The sequence below is a fragment of the Chondrus crispus genome, genomic scaffold (assembly GCF_000350225.1).
Source record: "Chondrus crispus Stackhouse genomic scaffold, scaffold_27, whole genome shotgun sequence".
Classification (NCBI taxonomy): Eukaryota; Rhodophyta; class Florideophyceae; order Gigartinales; family Gigartinaceae; genus Chondrus; species Chondrus crispus.
In genome coordinates, this window is record NW_005179169.1 from 470481 (window position 1) to 487501 (window position 17021).

Sequence of the window (17021 nt, forward strand, 5' to 3'; positions counted from 1 at the left end):
TGGGGGGGGGGGGAGGGGGAAACGTACGTGCACAGCCGACAGTGAACCCCCTGGCGTCGATGCCGGCGACGTGCGTGATAAAGCCGCCGCCATATCTTTCCGCGAGGGAGTCAATACACTGCTTTAGCGCGCGCGCATCTGCAAGCAAAGGGTTCATATCAAGGAATGCGGTGCCCTTCTTTGGCCAGTCGGGCGCGCGTCGCACAAGGCTGCGGACGTATGCTTCGTGGACGCCGAGCACGCCAAGGCCAGGCATGGGCTGGAGTGGGACGCTGCCCATGCGTTTAAGGACGGCGGCGGTGGCGGCGGCAGCGGGTGTGGTTGCGGCGGCGTCGGCGGAGCTCTCGATGTCCGCGAAGGCCTCCGGCGGCGGGGCGGTGGCGCCGACGACGGGCGGCATGCTGGACGACTCCATGGGCTCAAGGGAGGAGGGTGCGGATGGGCGCGTACGCAGAAGGGGGGGGGCGGGGGGGTGGATGGGGGTCTGAAACGGGTGCCCCGCTTGTTGCGTGAAGGGCATGGTCTACATCGCGGGGTTCGTAGGTGCGTGAGGGTGGCGAAGAGGGAGGTTTTTTTTATTGTGGCAAATGGTGGGGGCTATTTTTTGGTACAGTATGATGAACATGGTATCTACTGCCGGCTGCAGCTGTGCCACTATGGGCGGTTCGGATCAAATGATTGGATCTAGGAGCTACACGTAACGACTGGGGCGTTGCAGCATTGCTGGAGTGGCGGCTTGCATTGTTGGATGGGGAGCCTGTGAGGTCGGTTCTCGACATCTGCACAATCACACTGTGAGGGGCTGCGGGGTGCACGCGAGACCCGGAGAGAGGTGAACACCCTCAGGGAGTGAGGCCTTGTTGGGGGGTCAGCGATTTCGGAACGGAAGGGGATGGAATGTGGGGAAGGGCGGGTTTGTCAAGACCAAACACGAGGCTCTGATCACGCGTGGGCATGTGCGTTCCAGTGACATCACACCTACAGTAATTGCAAAGACACATTCGACATACGGTGCTGCCGGCGGCATCGGTTTCTCGACAGGAAGAGGGATTTATTCCACGTACACACAAAAGGCCAGTCTTCATACGAAACGGGTACCCTTCGAAGGGTACTGTCAATAGCTTCTCTGCTGTAGACGATTGTGCGCAACTGTAGCGCACCGATCTGAGGCGATGGGGTCGAGGCTCCTGCGATCATTGATATGTGGTATAAAGGCTTGGGAATCGCGGGTGAGTCCAAGTGGACGCGTCGAAATTGGCGCATGCGAAAAGAGCCATGCGCCGGCGAATGGTCGCAAAATGACCCGGGGCTCACGTGCGACTCACCCTTACACAAAGCCACCTCAGGGCCTTAGCCCGAATTGTACTGTGCAGAGCAGCGGATATGTGCTGTGGGAGCGTGGGAATTGTTTGTGAAACAGAACATACAGAAACAGAAGAGTCAGAAACAGAACTGCGAATGCACAATGAGTATCTGCTGCGGTTGCTACGATACTGTACTACCTTGCAATTCACGCAGTAAAACTTTGTTGGCTTTAAGCATTGCGTCGAGCTTGTTGTAACCGTCAACGCAGGGCCTACGCGCTTTACGACACGTAACAATTCTCAAAAGGCAGGGGAGGCGAGGCAGAGCGTGGTGGGTCTTGCACTCGTTTCCAAATCGCGTGGACAGGAATTCTTTTGTGATTTCCACTTTTTTAGTGTGGCGATGGGACGGGTACAGTAGTTGGTGAAAATGGAAAATTAATACGAGGCAAAAGCAATTACCGGGAAGAAATATCTAGAAGCGGAAAGAAATTAAGGGAAGAAAAGTGCGCAGGAGGGCCCGCTGGCAAATTTCAACGTGACGTCCAATTGTCGGCCTCGCAGCTCTCGCGAAAAAAGCTACTCCAGTGCTCTGCAGTCTAGACGCCCGAGCCAGCCGTTGGAGGATGTGAGAAAACACCTCCTGCTCTATTTGCCTTCACATCAAACAGCAATCACCGTTTCCTTCCCTCCGTTCCTTCCCTCCCCCCACCCGTCCGAGACCTTTCCGCCCTTTAACCGTCCTCCCGCTCCCCCGACCGTCACTTATTCCGCCCCCTTCCTCCTCCCCTTTTCCATCTTCCCCCTTTCCCATCCTCCCCCTTTCTCATTCCCCCCGCCCCCTCACTTTTCATTCCCTCCCCCTATCCCTACTCCCTCCTCGCCATGGCGCTAAACATCATCGTCAAGAACACCACGGGCACCCGCTTCGAAATGCAGATTTCCTCGCTCGCCGAGACTGTTGCCGACTTCAAGGTCCGTCTGGCCACCTCAACAGGCATCCCCGCCGCCTCGCAGCGCCTAATTTTCCGCGGTCACATCCTCAAAGACGCCCAAACTTTCGAGCAGATTAAGGCCAAGCACGGCCTGGAGTCTGGCCAGAGCATGCATGTCGTCCCGTCCCCGTCTTCCGCTCCCTCTGCGTCCGCCAACGCGACACCCTCCACCCCGACCGCACCGTCGAGTAACCAAACAAACGCCGCCCCGGCACCGCAACTCCCCACCGGCATGCCCAACATGGCTGAGATGCAGCAGCAGCTGTTGCAGAACCCAGAGCAAATGCAAGCCATGATGAACTCCCCCCTCATGGAAAACATTATGAACAACCCGCAGGTCGCACGCAGTTTGATGATGGCCAATCCCCAGATGAGAGACCTGCTCGACAGAAATCCAGAGCTGGCACACGTCTTTAATGATCCGGCTACGTTTCGCCAGATGATGCAAATGGCAAGAAATCCCTCACTCATGAACGAGATGATGAGGAACACGGATAGGCAGATGGCCAATATTGAAATGATGCCGGGCGGCTTTGATGCGCTGCGTCGCATGCACGAAAACATCCAGGCCCCTTTGATGGACGCTACTCAGGGCTTCAACCCAGGCAACCAAACAAACGCGAATCGCCCCAATGCCGCGGATGACAACCCTTTTGCATCGCTATTCCAGCAGAATACCCCGTCGAATACGCCGATGCCCAACCCATGGGCCCCAAACAATGGCGTCCAACCTAATGCCGCCCCGCGAGCTCAGCCCACTATGAACACCGGCGCCACAGCTGGGACTGCCAACGGTAACGCTTTTGCGCAATTGTTTCAAGGTGTGGGCGGAGCGGACAACGGCGCTGCGGGTGGTACGCCGGGGGTTATGCCCGGCTTTCCTGGTATGGGAATGGGCACCGGAGGGATGCCGGGTTTGCCGCCAGGAATGGACATAGAACAGCTCACCCAATTGATGGAGAACCCTATGATGCAACAGATGATGGATAGTTTGCTGAGCAATCCGCAAACCCTGCAAGCCATGATCAACAGCGACCCCTCCATGCGCGCCGCGATGGAAAACAACCCGCAAATGGCCCAAGTCCTTCAAAACCCGGAGATGTTGCGGACCATGATGAACCCCGAGGTTATGAGAAGCATGCGGCAGCTGCAAAATGCTTTCGGTGGTATGGGCATGGGAGCGACGCCCGGCGCAACGCCCACTCCACCGGGGACGGGCGCTGGTCAGACGCCCAACACGGGTCAGACGCCATCCCCCACACCACAAGCGACTGGAGGCATGGATGCGGGGGCGCAGATGAATGGCTTTATGGCGATGATGAACGCCATGGCAGCTGGAGGGGCACCGGGGGCCAACACCGCGCAACCACAGATGACGCAGGAACAGCTTGAGGAAATGTATAGTACCCAGCTTCAGCAGCTCCGGGATATGGGCTTCTTGGACAAGTCCATGTGCCTCCAAGCACTCCAACAATCACGGGGCAACGTCTCGGCAGCGATCGAAAATCTTCTCAGCAGGTTTGGAGGGTAGACAACCGTTTGGCGTATTAAACTAGCAACAATTTGCCATTGCCATGTACCCGTCCTGCAGCATGTGGCCTGTCTGTGCTCGTGAGTTTGGCTGCATTGTTGGGATGATTCGCATCTCCACGCAGCTCCAGCTGACTTGCGCGTGCGCGGTTAGTGGAACTTCTCCCGAACGACTGGCAGAGATCCTTTTCCCAGCGGACGCGAGTTGAGGAGGAACGAAATCGCGCACGCTCGACGTAGACTTTTTCGAAACATGGAACTTGTTCAGTGCAAGGAAATTAGTGCTAATCTCGCTTGCGTGGTTCTAATCATTTCTGCTCAGTGTTCATCGCTTGCCATAGATTTCGTCTCCCCAGATTCGAGCGACCACGTTTTATGCATAATGTTAATGGCATTAGTGTTTATACTCAGATTTCGTACGGCCTTTCTCAACTTAAATGTTGTAATTCTACATGACTGTCCGCGGAGTCGGGCGGCCCAACCTGAGACTACTGACGTCTCCACAATCCTGGTGATCTTTGATACGGTTTGTTGAGATTCGTGTTGGCTCTTGTCCTGCCTATTGGGGCTTCTTGCCTGTTCGTGCTTCGGAGCGCCCGGAAGACATGGCTGTGCGCCAGTTAACTCATTGATGTGGCCCAGACGGATATAGATTGCCTTGCGGTGGGTATCCTGGTCCACTGGAATATTGTGGGACTCTGAGAAGGTCTTGAGCTTCGGCCCGTCGAGCGACTACGAATCCTTCCACGTCCCTTCTCAGAGCAGAAAGCGTATCTTGGCGAATTGTATAAAACATAACGCCGTCCTTCAGGTGGCCCAAGAGTTCCTTGCACTTTTGTGCTGAGGCTTGGTGTTTGTAAATATTAATCATCTTTTGTTTGTCGGCATCTGCCGTGTAGTTGGTCTGCGCCGGTGCTGGCAAAGTTAGACGAACATTCGCATCGGACAAAAACTGTGCAACAGCCTCCATTTCTGCACGCATGTCTGTTCCTCGTTGCTGCAAACCGCCATACACCTGCTTAATCAATGCATCGCATCGCTCAGTATCTCCATCCGGAATTCCAGAGGTCGCAGCATAGGGGTTTTCTAGATGCTTCTTCTTTTCAAAGTCTTGGATGACGGAGATCTTCTCAGAGAGAAGGCGTTTTCCAGTTGCTACCTTTGGTTGCATCTCTGAAATAATTGCTTCTGCTCTTTCCGCTTTCCCAGAGGAAGGCGGGGGCGTGGGGCGTGCGGTTGGAGCGGAAAACCCTCTAATGTCCTCTTGCTCCATTTCTCGCATACCAGTTGCATGACTTGCAATTTGGTCCTTCACTATCAAGTCTGCATTTGCGGCCTGCTCCATTTCCCCGCGGATCGTCTGAAGATGACTAAGGTAAGGATGTGATAGACTCGCACTAGTCGGCCGCGTGACATGGATTCGAGATCGAAGCTGCCTGTCTTCACTGTCTTCCATGTGGAGCAGGCCCTCAACCCCCTGAACTTGCAACTTCACTTCTGTCGCAAGCTTCAGAACTTCATTCTGTAGTTCTGACAACCTAGAAACGCCGCCACCCTCCTGGGCATCTCGCAATATGTCAATGGCATTCTGCTCATCTGTCGATGAAGGGCCTGGTTGCCACGAAACGGGCCGACCTGACTCAGCTGAAATGGAAGCGCGAGTAGAGGAAATGCATTTTTCAACCTTGATGATGATTTCTTGCAAATGAACTGCAGTCGTGTTAATGGCGGAAACCTCTTCCGCGACGGTTTGCGCAACCATGTTTGAATACCATGCAGCGACACCTGTGAGTTCCGTTGAGAGGGGCTCCGGGAGTCCATCTAGTACCTTGAGGCGTTCATCCACGGGTTCATTTTGGAGGATGATACTGATATCGGACGGCTTGACGCTTTGCCTACCAGTAATCGGAGGACACGACGGAGCCGGGGAACAAAAATATACGGTTCTATTCTCCTGCTCGGCATCGTCCTTTCTGTTCTTAATGTTGAGCTGGAGGGTATTCAGAGCTTCAACGAGCTTGTTCTTGAGGGTGGCGACTGCGGCTAGCGAGGAAGTATCTAGAGAAGTAACGGTTGTGAGGCCAGTTTGCACGGATTTGCTTGCCATAGAGATTCGGGTAAGTTGCTGAGGCATGTTATGGCTATCGCTGCATGCATTCGCCTGTGCCGACTGGGCGACGACGTCAAAATAGGCGGCGAGGGCGCCTGCTGGCTTGCCGACATACCCGTTGATACAAGTGTTGACAACGTCCGGGTCGCGGCAAGTCTCCTGCGCTATCAAGTAGAAGTCCCTGGTGCCGATGGCATACCTGGCCATAATAGCGTTGCTGTTGCCCATCTCCAGGGCGATCTCATACAAGGCCTGCTGGGCGTTGCCAAGCATGACATACTCGAGGGCCTTCAAGGCCGGGGGGTACAAATCGCAGGTAACCTTACGAATCCCCCCGGGTGACGGGAGTTCTGCCGCGGCCTTGAAGTAGCCCGCGGCGGTCTGAAAGTGCCTCGCCGCAAGTTTCATGGCGCCTGGGTCGGCCCTCCTGGTGCGGAAGGCGGTGGTGGCCAAGTGGGTCTCGCAGACGGCGAGGTTGAACAGGGCTGCGACGCGATCTAGTTTGAGGTCGTTGAGGACGGCGACGTCGTCGCCGTCGAAGGCGTTGACCCAGAGCAGCTCGACGGCGGTCTCGGAGGGGATGCCCTTCTCGGTGACGACGTACTCCAGCGCGGCGAGGTAGCGTGTCACGCCAGTGCGCACTGACTCCGTCGTCGGCGGCTCGTGCAACGCAGTGCGCAGGTTCTGGAAGGCGCGGCACGCCGAGACGGAGCGGGCCGCCGCCGACTCGCCGCGCGTCTGCGCGATCGTGTTGTAGAGAGAGGTGTTCACGTCGACTTTGCGCGCCAGCTTGGCGCCAGGGGTTAGGAACATGCTGGCGGGAGGTGGCTGGGAAGGGGGGAGCGGAGGAGGGGGTGGTGGTTGAGATGAAGGATTTAATGAAAGGGGAGAAAAGGGTGGGTCCCGTGGAGGAGAAGAGGGGGGGGGAGGGGGGTTGCGGGGCGTCTGTGGGGGGCGTCTGGGGGGGGGGGGCGCCTTGATGAGTTCCGTGATGAAAACACACCAGCAAGGACATGACGGCCGCATTGCTGAACTCGCGTCCTGTCCATGGCGGTGGGGGAATGGGTAAGACGATTTATTTTTTGCATATTTTTCGGGACAAACCTCCGTTACTGGGACGGGTGCGCGAGACGCACCACCTCGCGCCTTCATTGCTGGACTTCGTTGATGGAAATCGTTTGCACTTAGTGTCGCAAGCTGTGAAGCTACGGCGCTCCGATATAGTGCACAGTTCCGTGAGCGCTTTCCTGTCGCACTGCGGCGAGTGTAGCGAAATTTAGTACCGCACGGCCATTGTTTAAGCTTGCGTGCGCACTACCTCACACCACGCCAAAACGAAAAGACTCGCATGTCGGAGTGAGGTGACGCCATTTGCCTGCTGTCATCAATGCCACAGAGAAAAAACGTCTGCGTCATCCTCTCACCGACATGTGCTGCCCTTCAGACCTTCCAGCCTCGAATTCGCTAGAAGCTTCTGCCGTAAAACTTTGTGACGCTGCAAAATTCCACCCGATTCGCTCCTTCGCATTCCATCGCATGCCACCGTGCTCTACAAAGTTTGTAGTACAAACTGCTGGCAAGTTTGGCACCAACCTGAATCGCAGCTTGATTCGCAGACTCGGCTTCCTACGCACACCACATCTAATGTCCACCCCCACCACCGTAGAAATACGCCTAGTCTGCCTCTCCATCAAGCATTCATCCACATTCATTGTACTTCCCAACCCCCCACGTCCCGCCCGTGCCCCAGTCTTCTGCCTCTGGAATCCTGCCGACCGTTGTCATATCGCGCACTGCATGCATGTCGGACGTAGTTCAAAAAAAGTCTCAGGAGTACCCTTCCAAACACGTGCACCCCCAATCCAGTACGCGCCACATGTTCCCGTGTTGCTGCCCTTGAACCTGTCGAGTAATTGCGTTTCGTATGTCCCCTGTTCTTCACACTGTTCGCCACTGCTCCAGCTGTAGCCTCGTTTATTTCTGTGGCACAAGTAAAAGAACGCTTCTGTTATTCTGTTATTAACGACTGCGCCATTAACTTTTTCCGTTAAGCAACAACACCTGGTACGCACATAGTCAATACCCTTCGTGCCTGTGCAATAAACGTTTATCGTCCACGTGTAGCGACGAAAAATAAACCCTTTCGTTCGCCAGCTAACTCTGTAGGGCCTACCCCTGAGAGGAAGTGACCTCTCATACGGTATGAGGCTACTTTTCAACTTATTTTTTCTCGACTTGTGCTAGCTCAACAAGAAGGAAGAAGATACTCTCGACACCACCGTAGTTGAGTTCTGCGTTGCGAAAGGACGTAGTTTGGTGAGATCTGCGCGTCTTTTCCGGCCATTTTTAGAATGCCTTAAAAAAGAAGCCTCTTTGACCAACCTCAAAACGCTATGTGTTGATATCTTCGAAACCAAAACGCCTGTTTAAAATGTCAACCGGCTATTGAAACTTCAATGGATTCCTAGTCTTTCTGTGTATTGACAACTGCTATCCCAATGTTTTGCAAGATGTTATTGCCGAGGGCTTGTATGTTATAGAAATGGAGTCCACACTGACTTTAAAAAGTTTCGATTTAATGTAGACATTTTTGCCAAAAAAAAGCTGGCCTCATATGAGGCAAATCGCTTGTCGTGTTAACAATACAGGGGCATGTTCCGTTTCGATGGAAATGTAAGTCGTTTCTAGGCAACACATCGTACGTTTACTCCTGTGGTAAGGGATAGTCCCTATTAGATGCGAACACTTGCGAGTGCTCCGAAACGTCGCAACAAGTACTAGATACTTGTACGGTAGTGCTACCACTGACTTCTTTGGTGCTGTTGTCGTGCCTTCACTGTAGATGCAGCCAAGTGTGTATGGGCGCATCAGTTGCACATGTAATCACAGAAGGGACATCTATTGGCGATACCGGACAACCCATCTTAGATATCATGACACACCTGCGACATGCCTAAACAGGCTATCGAACTCCCGTTCGAAGTTTCGAAGGCACACGGCAACACATCTCTTTTGCTATTACTCTCGACTGGGCATGAAGTTCGTGCCATACTATTCATAGTGTGAACATCGTAGTGTGACCACAATGGATTTCAGAGCGCTTCGGGAGAAGCACGATTTGCAGTTGCACAGCACAGTATGATTCCGCCGCTGCACCGATAGGGCGAATATTTGCGTGACTTTCTGAAATTCGGCCAATTTTCTCCTCCGCCTCATGCATCACAATTCGCCCGCGATCACCACCGGCCTCAGCTCCCATCCCCGCTACCATTGAGCATCCGGATCTTCCTCCGTTGAGTGTTGACCATCATCTCTGCTGAGAAATGGCGTTCAGAGCTCTCGGATCAGCCCTTGCGCGGCACGTGTCGCGGACGAACGCAGCCTCCACGGCATGGCGACCATCCGTCGTTGCGGCGTCGCACAAGGCGTCGGCCAACCAGGCAATGTGGAGATCGTTCGCCGCGGAGCCCGGGTACCTCGACAAGGAAGACGTGACGGGGCGCGTACTCGAGGTCGTCCGCAAGTTCGAAAAGGTAAGCGTCTAGCATTGGTCTTTGCGTGGGGTCTCGCGATCCGAGCGTTGGTTGCGTCACCGGGACTGACGGATTGTGTCGTTGCGCTACGTTGTGAATGCGGACAGGTGCAACCTGAGAAAGTGAGCGCGGCATCGCACTTCGTTAACGATCTCGGGCTGGACAGCCTGGACACGGTCGAGCTGGTTATGGCGTTCGAGGACGAGTTTGCGATCGAGATTCCAGACGCGGACGCAGAGAAGATTCTGTCTTGCGGAGATGCCGTCGAGTACTTGGCTAGCAATACGCACGCCAAGTAGAAGAATCGATCTGTAGGTGCCAGTGTTCGTGGCCGGTCGTGGCTGGTAAGGGGATTGTGGTTGGTGTGGCGTAGGGAAGGGAAATGCTTGCACTGTGTTTAGAAACACACAGAGCCATGTGCCTGGCGAATAGGTATCATGGATTGTAAATGAGGTTTTGTCCTTCCGATCGGCGTTTGTACGTTGAAAGCGCGTGTGGATAAGGAAAGTACGGAATTGAGTCGAAACAAGTTTAGTTGAACCGCATATATTTAGGTGAGACTAAAACGGTTATAATGCGACAAAAAGAAAGTTAACAGCGGGCTCATGTGACGGGCGTCTGACGGGACGGAAAGGGGAATCACGGGTTTCCAAACATCATGCCGCGGATCTTGGGGAGATTCTGCTGGTAAGCAATCTCTAGTCTACTCTCAAAAGTGTTCTCGACGACGATAGTTCCCCCCCGGCTCAGCAGCACCACGCCGCCAGTGCAGCTGTCTGCCAAAAATGTGTTGCGGTCCAGGTTGACGGTGACCGGGGAGCCGCTAGTGGCGACGTACTCCTCCGTGACGGAGGGGAGAAGGGCGTCCACGAGCTCGATATCTGCGGCGCGGCAGCGGACGACGACGTCGGCATCGGCGAGGACGACGAGCCCCTGCATGACGAGGGCGTTGATGATGCTCTTGTACATGGCGGGGTCTGCGGCGGGGATGGCGGAGAGCTTCTTGGAGGCGCCGTCCATGGTCTCCTGCAGGATGTTGTCGCGGGCCTTGAGGACCTCGAGGCGCGCGGCGTTCTGCTCCGTCGACTTGGCGATCTTGCGGTTGATGTCGATTTGCTTGACCTTCTTCTCGTACTCGGCGCGGATCTTCTCGCGCGCGGACTCGACGGCGGACAGCTTGCGGATGTTGAAGTCCTCCTCGGCCTTGACGCGGATTTCGTTGGATTTGTCGTCCGCCTCCTGCTTGATGAAGGAGACCATCTGCTGGATCTGCTGCTTGACTTGCGAGTCGTTCATAGTGCGGGTTGTTGTGGGGGGGGGGGGGGGGGGGGAGCGGTGCGGAGGAGGGGAAAAAGCGATGCGTAGAGGAGGAGCAGGAGGAGCAGGAGGTGAGGGGGGTGCGGCGGGCGTGGGGTGCGAGATGGATGATGGGGGCTTAGGACGAGCGCTGCGTTTGCGTAATGGGAGTCATCCGTTGCCCAAAGATTGCACGCACTCCAACGACTTTCCTACCTCTCCTCACTGTAATACTGTACGGCCCAATTCGACAACTTTACACCTGTCCTCAGACTGTAAGGACCATCAGGCTGTAAGGACCGACCGCGCTCCAGCTGCCATCGGCAATTACAGCGGAGCCGCTGCGGGGCCGTGGCACTGCAGCGGGTGCACTTCATCTGTAAGCTCAGGATTGGCGCCAACGCCGTGCACAGTGTGTTCCCCCCCCCCCTCTCAAATCCCCCAAAACCAAGGTCGAAGCCCCTTCCCCTCCCCCCCTCACCTACGGACCAAATCCTCAAATCGAGCCCACCGACAAGACTGTCATCTCCATGCTTCCCCCCCCGAAGCACCCTCCTCCCCCACCACACCGACCGCCAACCGACAACACCGTAATCTCTCCCCCCCCCCTCCGCCCCGCTCCGTCCTTCTCGCTTTCTTAATTCACCCCCGCCGCAAAACACCATGGGCGCCGACAAGCGGCCCGTCCGCTCGTCCAAGGTCCGCGCCATGGCACGCGTTAGCATGCAACAACAGTCAGACGAGGAGGAGCTCGAGCACCAGCTTGAACTCGGCAATCGCGAGCCAAGTCGTCGCCGCTCCTCACGCTCGCATGCAAGGGTCGTTACTATAGATAGCGATATCGATGCCCACTCGCCGCACCGCCTCCACCACCACGATGACGATGACGATGATCCGGATGACGATCACCATGACCCCAAGTCATTTGTTCAATATACCGCCCCTCGCCCCGCTCATCACTCAAATAGTGACGAAAGCCACCAAGATGATGACGACGACGATGACGATGACGATGCACTGGACATGGGTGCGGAATATCTCGGCGCATCCTCCACCTCTGTGGCTGTCGTCACCAAATCTGGCCGCCAGGTCAAGCCGCGTCAGCTAGAGACTCCGATGTCCCCAATCCGCGCCCGTCGCAATCCTGCGCCTGCAAACCCTACCCGTCTCGGCCGTCTGACCCGTCGTCGCTCCAAGGCTGCACCAGATTTCCCGTACAGTCCGGGGGTCAGTTCAGTCCGCGTGCGAACCCGTATCCGACAAGCACGGCCTTCCTATTCTCTCAATGAGGACGAGGATGATGACTTTGACGACGAGGATGTCTTCATGGACGGCAGCAGCAGCGTCCCCCCTCGTATCCAGGACAAAACCACGCGCGTTTTGAGAACCCGCAGCAAGGATGAAACATCTAATGGGCATCGCCGAAGCACCAGAAACAAGACATCCTCACAATTAGAGAGCCCCCAATTAAGTGTTGACGCAAAAGACACCTCATTGGGCAATGGAATCGCAAAGGCCACCAGGGCTTCCACGCGCCAGGCCACCTATGGCACCACGCGCAAGGAAGCAGGCCGGGAGGAAGACGGCGATGGCGATTTCCCGAGCCCAGGCACCGGTGAGGAATCGGAGGACCAGGATATGCCTGATACGGGGATACCCGACAATGCACTTGCGGATGATAGCGATTTTGTCGAGGTTCCTAGGCGTCCAAGACGAGCTTCGTCCAGGCGGAATCGGAAGACACAGCCCCGACGATCTGTGCGCTCAAAGCGGCAACGAACCAAGGAACGACCTCCGCGCCAGGAGAATCCCATCGCTCGCGAAGTAAGAAAAAGTTACCGCCCACGCAATGATTCTTTGAGAGCCTCGGACTACTATGCTGAAGCAGAAAGTAGCAGCGAGGAGAGTTCTTCTGGCGGTGAGTTTATGTTGTCACGATCACGACCAAAACGTGCTGCGGCGAGTCGAGCAGGGGATGCGATCGCGAAAAAGATGGATAATCTTAAATCCCCAATGCTCGCGGAGGGATCAATGGCGAAGCGCCCGCGCGGAAGGTATGAACGTCGAAAAAGTCGCTTCCGCCCTGCTGGCAAAGATCCGTTTCCTTCCGATGACGATGCACTTGGTCCTGCAGGTGTGGCTGGCATCGAGCCCATTCAGGTAGACCTTGATTTGTCATGGAATGACGTCGGAGGACTTGACCATCACGTACGCGGTCTGAAGGAAATGGTGGCTCTGCCCCTCTTGTACCCTGAGATTTTTGAAAAGTTTAACATGGAACCTCCAAAAGGCGTACTGTTCTACGGACCTCCTGGAACAGGAAAAACCCTATGTGCAAGGGCTCTAGCGGCGAGCTGTGGGCCTGAACCAGAGTCCAGTATTCCGAAAAACGACGACCCTACATCCTCAAAACAAGAAGATGCTTCGAGAGATGCCAATATGGTACAGTCGCTCCCCGCTAATACGACAAAGGTAGCTTCGCCAAAAGTGCCAAACGCGAACGGCGATTTGGGCGAAACCAAGCGCGGCGACCCGAGTCCCGATGTTGTCATGAGTGAGGCACAAGTTGATGGCAGCCAAGTTGTGGTGCCCAATGGGCCGCTTGCCGGTGCTAACGAATCCACGACGCAGGCTGCGGAAAATTTAGTGCCAGATTGCGGTGCTGGTATTGCTGCAGAACACAAGGCGGTTGTTGTGGAAAGGGGATCCGAATTGCAGGGTAAGATTGCCCAGCGGGTTCCTATTGGCGATGGTGCAGAGGCGGAAAAGGGTGAGCCAAACATAAGCCCGACAAATGCTGAAAACAGTAAGACACGGCCAAAGAAGAAGCCGCGTGTCGCCTTCTTCATGCGAAACGGTGCTGATTGCTTAAGCAAATGGGTAGGTGAAGCAGAAAGGCAGCTAAGAATGACATTTGAAGCAGCGAAAAAGCACCAGCCCTCGATTATTTTTTTCGACGAAATCGATGGCCTTGCCCCGGTTCGCTCTAGTCGGCAGGATCAGATTCATTCATCGATCGTGTCCACTTTGCTCGGCCTCATGGATGGTCTTGACGCGCGAGGAAAAGTTGTCGTCATAGGGGCAACAAATCGAGTCGATGCAATTGATCCTGCCCTTCGACGCCCCGGTAGATTCGACCGAGAATTGATATTCACTTTGCCGAACGCCCGTGCAAGGAGAAAAATTCTCGGTATCCACACCTTGAAATGGGTACCCCCTCCGAGCTCCGAAGTTCTTGATACAGTCGCCAGCATGACAGTAGGCTACTGTGGCGCCGATTTGAAGGCCCTATGTACAGAAGCTGCCATTCGCGCACTGCGCAGACGATACCCTCAGATCTACTCGTCCAAAGAAAAACTTCTGATAAACACCGACGAAGTCAATGTCAAGACGCGGGACTTCATGGCGGCGATGAAGGAAATTGTTCCTGCAAGTCACCGTAGCGCCAGGACGAATGCGAGGCCCATTGCATCACGCCTTGGGGAAATCCTCAACACACCATTAGAGTCCTGCATTGCTATCCTTAAGTGCGTGTTTCCCCAGGGTCTGGAATACTCCGAGTCCGCTCCGAATCTAGAAGCTGGTCGGTCAGGGGAGACGGATAAGCCTGACAATGCTTCGCCGAAAAACCTCGATGCTGACTCTATGAGCTCCTCTTCTGATGACGAGTATGATGACGCAGAAATCGGCAAGGCACAAGATGGCATTGCCAACGCAGGGAAAATGCGTCCTGTTGGAGGCAACGGGAAACATATGAACCTTCAGGTTCTCCGCCCTCGGCTTCTCATTTGCGGTATGAAGGGATTGGGACAGACGCAGATTGGTCCTGCTATTCTGTATCGCTTTGAGGGTTGCCCGGTCCATGCCATTGATTATCCATCACTGCACTCAGATGCGGGTGCTAGATGTGCTGAGGAGGCGCTAGTAACGGCCTTTCGTGAAGCGATGCGGTCTGTGCCTTCGATTTTGTACCTTCCACATCTTGACCTGTGGTGGGAATCAGCATCTCCATCATTGAGAACGACGCTTGTCATAGCCTTAAGGGATCTACCATCTGACCTTCCCTTATTGGTACTGGCCACCGCCGATGCCCCCTTGAACGAGCTGGCGCCAGAGGTGACAGAACTGTTTGTCGAAACTGTGGAGTTGAGCGCACCTTCAGAGGCTTCCCGAAAACGTATGTTTTCGCCGCTTTTGGATGAGGCTCAGGCGATACCACGGTTCTCTCGCGCAACAGCAAAACGTCTCCGAAAGAAGCGAAGGACCGAAGTGCTTCCGATTGCACCTCCGCAAAGGCCGAAAATTCCAACAGAAGTAGAAGTTAATCGGAAGAGGCTTGAAGAAGACAAGTACATTAGAATAATGCGAATGGAAATGCGAAATTTTCTTGATACCCTAATACGTGACAATCGGTTCAAGGCATTTTGGTATCCGGTTGACCCGGATTCTGCCCCGGATTATTACGACATTATCAAGGTACCGATGGATATTGCGAAAATTGCAAGTCAAAATGATCTGGGAAGGTATCCAACGGTGCTTGCTATGGTCAATGACTTTGATATCTTGGTGCGGAATGCGATTCAGTATAATCCGCCCAATACAGAGATGGGAGCTGCGATTCTTCGGAGAGCTCATGGCCTGATTGACATCGTGCACGCATGGGTGGATAACTTGCCGCCAGCTCTAGTGGAAACATGCAACAAAATTATTGCAGAAAGAGTCTCCAGGAAACAGAGGGAAATCACGGCGGCTCAAGCTGCGTTAACTGCTGAGACGGCGGCAGAGACGGCAGCTGAAAAGAAGTCATCTGATGATGCATCGCACGCGCCGAAGGAGATAGACGCTGATGACAAGGCAGAGCCGGATACTGGCAAGCTAGAGCCAAAAGAATTGAACATTGAGGTCAAACAATGCATTTCAGATTCGCAGATGAACGGCAACGTCATTGCTGATGTAATAGAATCCGAGGGAGCAAAGACTTCAGAAGGGTCGCAAAAAACTCGAGCGGAAGACGAAGAAGGTGAAGTGGCAGTGGACGAGGTAGTAGTTGCGAGTCGTTCGGAGGTTATGGCGCTCGGCAAACTTCTCCTGGATGTCTCGTCCGGAGTGACTGTAGACGGTTTGGAGAGCTTATTCGTGAGATGCTCCAAGGTGTTACGTGAAAACAGACGGAATATGAACCGTGATGAAGTTGTGAAGCATTTGATGCGGACGGCGACAGAGGCACGCGATGACCCTGCAGTTGTGGGTACGTTGGTTGAGTGAGGACGTGGTGGTGGCCACGGACGAGGAATTATATGTGGTTGAGGAAAGAAGGGTTTGGTGAGCTTTTTATTTCAAAAATTGTATAATCAGTTGGAAGGTGCGGTCGTGGCAGTTAGCAATGTATGTAGGGATAGCGGCAGTTGAGAGGAGGTAAGGCGTGAGAAGGTGACGGGTTTTGACGCGGTGGTTTACAGACCGCATGCCCCCGTGAGAGAAAATGGCACAGCAATGACAGTGACCACTGCATGGACGCAGTAATCAACCGCGACTCCATCATTGGAGTTTGCAACAACATCAACAGATCGCAAAGCATTGTACATAAAAAGCTTCGCAACAAAAACGTTTTGACGTTGAAGGCTGACAATCAAGCCTCAATGCATCCATGAGGCACATATTGCTCCAGTATCATCTTCTCCCCACATCGTCATTCCTACTCCCCTTGGTGTTTCGGCAGGGGCCCTCCCCTCCCCTCTCCTCTCTCGTTCCTCTCCTCCCCCACCGGAGCGCGATAGCTAAACGGCTTCACTGGGACCTGCAACATCCTCCGTTCCCCCCTGCCAATGAAAACATAATGGCCGCTCTGCGTCCCCACCGGCGTGCTCAGCGGCACGCCGCTCGAGTACTCATAGCTCTCGCTCGGCGCCAGCACAGGAAAAGCCCCGACCACGCCTGGCCCCTCCACACTCGTAACCCTCCCATCCAAGTCGCGAATCGTCCACGCCCTACTAAGCAGCTGCACGGTCTCCGGCGAGTCGTTCTCAATTCTGACCTGGTACCTAAAGAAAAACCGCTCGCGGTCCGACCCGTGATACGAGCTCTCCACGGCGACGTGAATGCCGAAGCGCTCGGCGTCGCTGGCCGTGTCGTACACGAGGTGGCGCAGCGCGGCCACGCGCGCGTTGAGGTGCTTGAGCGCGGCGAAGCCCGCGGCGGTCTCGACGGCGGCCAGCTCGGGGGCGAGGGCGGCGTCGGCAAGGCGGCGCGCCAC

The 17021-nt window shown here is 54.9% G+C and overlaps 6 protein-coding genes; 3 read left to right on the plus strand and 3 right to left on the minus strand.

Moving 5' to 3' along the window:
- CHC_T00005158001 (hypothetical protein) overlaps nucleotides 1–256 on the minus strand; it is a 1179-nt gene extending 923 nt beyond the window's left edge. Inside the window, exon 1 of the mRNA XM_005716964.1 lies at nucleotides 28–256. Within this exon, the coding sequence (XP_005717021.1) occupies nucleotides 28–256 (229 nt within the window). The remainder of the gene's footprint in view (nucleotides 1–27) is intronic.
- A 1933-nt stretch (nucleotides 257–2189) lies between these two features.
- CHC_T00005159001 (hypothetical protein) lies at nucleotides 2190–3874 on the plus strand. XM_005716965.1 is given in 2 exon segments: nucleotides 2190–3830; nucleotides 3831–3874. 1 exon segment carries the CDS (start codon nucleotides 2190–2192, stop codon nucleotides 3828–3830), a length of 1641 nt encoding a protein of 546 aa, XP_005717022.1. The 3' UTR covers nucleotides 3831–3874.
- Nucleotides 3875–4169: 295 nt separating this feature from the next.
- Nucleotides 4170–6752, minus strand: CHC_T00005160001 (hypothetical protein). XM_005716966.1 is given in 2 exon segments: nucleotides 4170–4454; nucleotides 4455–6752. The coding sequence occupies 1 exon segment, from the start codon at nucleotides 6750–6752 to the stop codon at nucleotides 4455–4457; it is 2298 nt and encodes a 765-aa protein (XP_005717023.1). The 3' UTR covers nucleotides 4170–4454.
- Nucleotides 6753–9210: 2458 nt separating this feature from the next.
- On the plus strand, nucleotides 9211–10062 carry CHC_T00009135001 (Acyl carrier protein). XM_005716967.1 is given in 4 exon segments: nucleotides 9211–9262; nucleotides 9263–9472; nucleotides 9580–9771; nucleotides 9772–10062. The coding sequence occupies 2 exon segments, from the start codon at nucleotides 9263–9265 to the stop codon at nucleotides 9769–9771; spliced, it is 402 nt and encodes a 133-aa protein (XP_005717024.1). The 5' UTR covers nucleotides 9211–9262; the 3' UTR covers nucleotides 9772–10062.
- A 49-nt stretch (nucleotides 10063–10111) lies between these two features.
- Nucleotides 10112–10768, minus strand: CHC_T00005161001 (hypothetical protein). The gene has a single exon (XM_005716968.1). It carries the CDS (start codon nucleotides 10766–10768, stop codon nucleotides 10112–10114), a length of 657 nt encoding a protein of 218 aa, XP_005717025.1.
- A 2226-nt stretch (nucleotides 10769–12994) lies between these two features.
- CHC_T00005162001 (hypothetical protein) lies at nucleotides 12995–16397 on the plus strand. XM_005716969.1 is given in 2 exon segments: nucleotides 12995–16033; nucleotides 16034–16397. The coding sequence occupies 1 exon segment, from the start codon at nucleotides 12995–12997 to the stop codon at nucleotides 16031–16033; it is 3039 nt and encodes a 1012-aa protein (XP_005717026.1). The 3' UTR covers nucleotides 16034–16397.
- Nucleotides 16398–17021: the final 624 nt, after the last annotated feature.